Below are 2159 nucleotides of genomic sequence, written 5' to 3' on the forward strand. Positions count from 1 at the left end.
ATATACACTCAATTCATTTTCAATTCTTTTCATCCCACAACGTCTCATAATTCATTTCCACTACTTAGCCTAGTTCTAAAGCTAAGGGATCTCAAATATCAATGAGGGGATGGATATTGGTGGTGCAATTGGTAGTTTTAGGGTTCATGAGTTTTTATGGGGCAAATGCACAGCAAGTGCCTTGTTATTTTATATTTGGTGATTCTTTGGTGGATAATGGGAATAACAACAATATTCAGTCATTGGCTAGGGCTAACTATTTGCCTTATGGTATTGATTTTCCTGGTGGACCGACTGGCAGGTTTTCCAATGGAAAAATTACAGTTGATGTCATTGGTAAGACACCATCTCCTGAATTTCTTTGTTAATTTGTAGGGCGGATTCATAATTTAAATAGAGTTAACGAACTTTTCAATCAGCTTGATGCATATATAATTGTTTCTAGAAAAGTTTTATTGAAAATTTCCCTATAGTTGAATTTCGAGAGCATGATCGATTGCACATGCACGTAGTACGTGAATTTAATTTACTACTTTATACATGTCAAACGTCTAGTCTTGATTTGGTACAAAATTCTTGAAAATATATAGTTGCACCGTTTTAAACGAGGAAAACTTGTTACAGTTTACAAATTTGTGTTTAGGATTTATCCAAATGTGTATTGCATTTGTTACCTATACTATAATAAGATATAATTTAAATCATAACTATTTTCTTTATTAATTTATGTGTTATAATTTACAGCGGAGCAGCTGGGGCTCGATAATATTCCACCGTATGCATCTGCTAAGGGCAGAGACATCCTCAGAGGTGTCAATTATGCTTCTGCTGCAGCTGGAATTAGAGAAGAAAGTGGCAGACAACTTGTACTTCATTAAATTGTTTTTTAAAAAATAAATAAATTATGATGTAATTTATTTGTTTGTTTTAAATTCTTTTTTCGGTTTAATTAATTCAAAGTTGTTCTTTTTAATGAAATTTTGATAGGGAGCAAGGATTCCCTTTAGTGGTCAGGTAAATAATTACAGGAACACAGTGCAACAAGTGGTGCAAATATTAGGAAATGAAAATGCAGCTGCTGATTATCTTAAGAAGTGTATTTACTCAATTGGAATGGGAAGCAATGATTATCTCAATAATTATTTCATCCCTCTTTCTTACTCCACTAGCAAACAATTCACTCCTGAGCAATATGCTGATGTTCTTATTCAACAATATACTGAGCAACTAAAGGTAATTTTTCAAAATTTTTAGCAAACTATCGTGAGAAAATAGGAAAACATATTTCAGACCGACCACACCCTAAGAATTGTATGTTATATAGATTTTGTACGACATTGGAGCAAGGAGGTTTGCTTTGATTGGAGTGGGCCCGATAGGGTGCAGCCCAAATGCATTGGCCCAATACAGCCCAGATGGGAGAACTTGTGTACAAAAAATCAATGAACCAATCCAGTTATACAACAACAAACTCAAGGCACTTGTTGATAACATGAATGGAAATACACCTGATGCAAATTTCAGCTACATTGATGCTTATGGAATTTTCCAACACCTAATTGAAAATTCCTCTGCCTTTGGTAACCTATAGCTGTCTGAACAACCTCGACTATATATTTTACTTTCAAGCTATTGTGGATATTTCTATATAAATTGTCTAATTATTTGAGTCTTATTATTCATTTCAGGATTCAGAGTGACGAATGCTGGATGTTGTGGAGTAGGAAGGAACAAGGGCCTGATTACGTATCTTCCTTTCCTAAAACCATGCCCAAATAGAAATGAATATCTATTTTGGGATGCATTTCATCCAACTGAAGCTGCAAATATAATTATTGGAAGAAGATCATATAGAGCTCAATCATCTGACGCATACCCTTTTGATATTAGTCGTCTAGCTCAACTTTGATGACAAATCAAGTGTCTTCTCTAAGATGTGATCATAAATGTTTAATGTGATCTTTAGTGTTTTCTTTTAATTTATTTTCTTTGATAAAATGTTGTATTTTCCACTTTTTAAGGAATAATTTTGTTATGAGTTTGCCTGTATTGAAACTTGAAAATGCCAAAGTTAAATCTATACTCGCAAATTATATAAGTTTGACAAGTGTTTGATAATTGTTGTGCATTAATATTTAATACTGTTCAGATGACGTTAG

General features: G+C 33.2%; 1 protein-coding gene across 2 annotated transcripts; it reads left to right on the plus strand.

Annotated features, from left to right (window-relative positions):
- Positions 1-1959, plus strand: LOC107853626 (GDSL esterase/lipase At1g29670). 2 transcript variants are annotated; one of them, XM_016698604.2, is made up of 5 exons: positions 1-336; positions 745-866; positions 988-1233; positions 1325-1580; positions 1689-1959. In XM_016698604.2, the coding sequence occupies exons 1-5, from the start codon at positions 102-104 to the stop codon at positions 1907-1909; spliced, it is 1080 nt and encodes a 359-aa protein (XP_016554090.2). In that variant the 5' UTR covers positions 1-101; the 3' UTR covers positions 1910-1959. The 2 variants fall into 2 exon arrangements, with proteins under 2 accessions (XP_016554090.2, XP_047262748.1); XM_047406792.1 differs by having other exon boundaries at positions 1325-1593; positions 1689-1782.
- The last annotated feature ends 200 nt before the right edge of the window (positions 1960-2159 follow it).

This window comes from Capsicum annuum, chromosome 2 (assembly GCF_002878395.1).
Source record: "Capsicum annuum cultivar UCD-10X-F1 chromosome 2, UCD10Xv1.1, whole genome shotgun sequence".
In the NCBI taxonomy this organism is placed as follows: domain Eukaryota; kingdom Viridiplantae; phylum Streptophyta; class Magnoliopsida; order Solanales; family Solanaceae; genus Capsicum; species Capsicum annuum.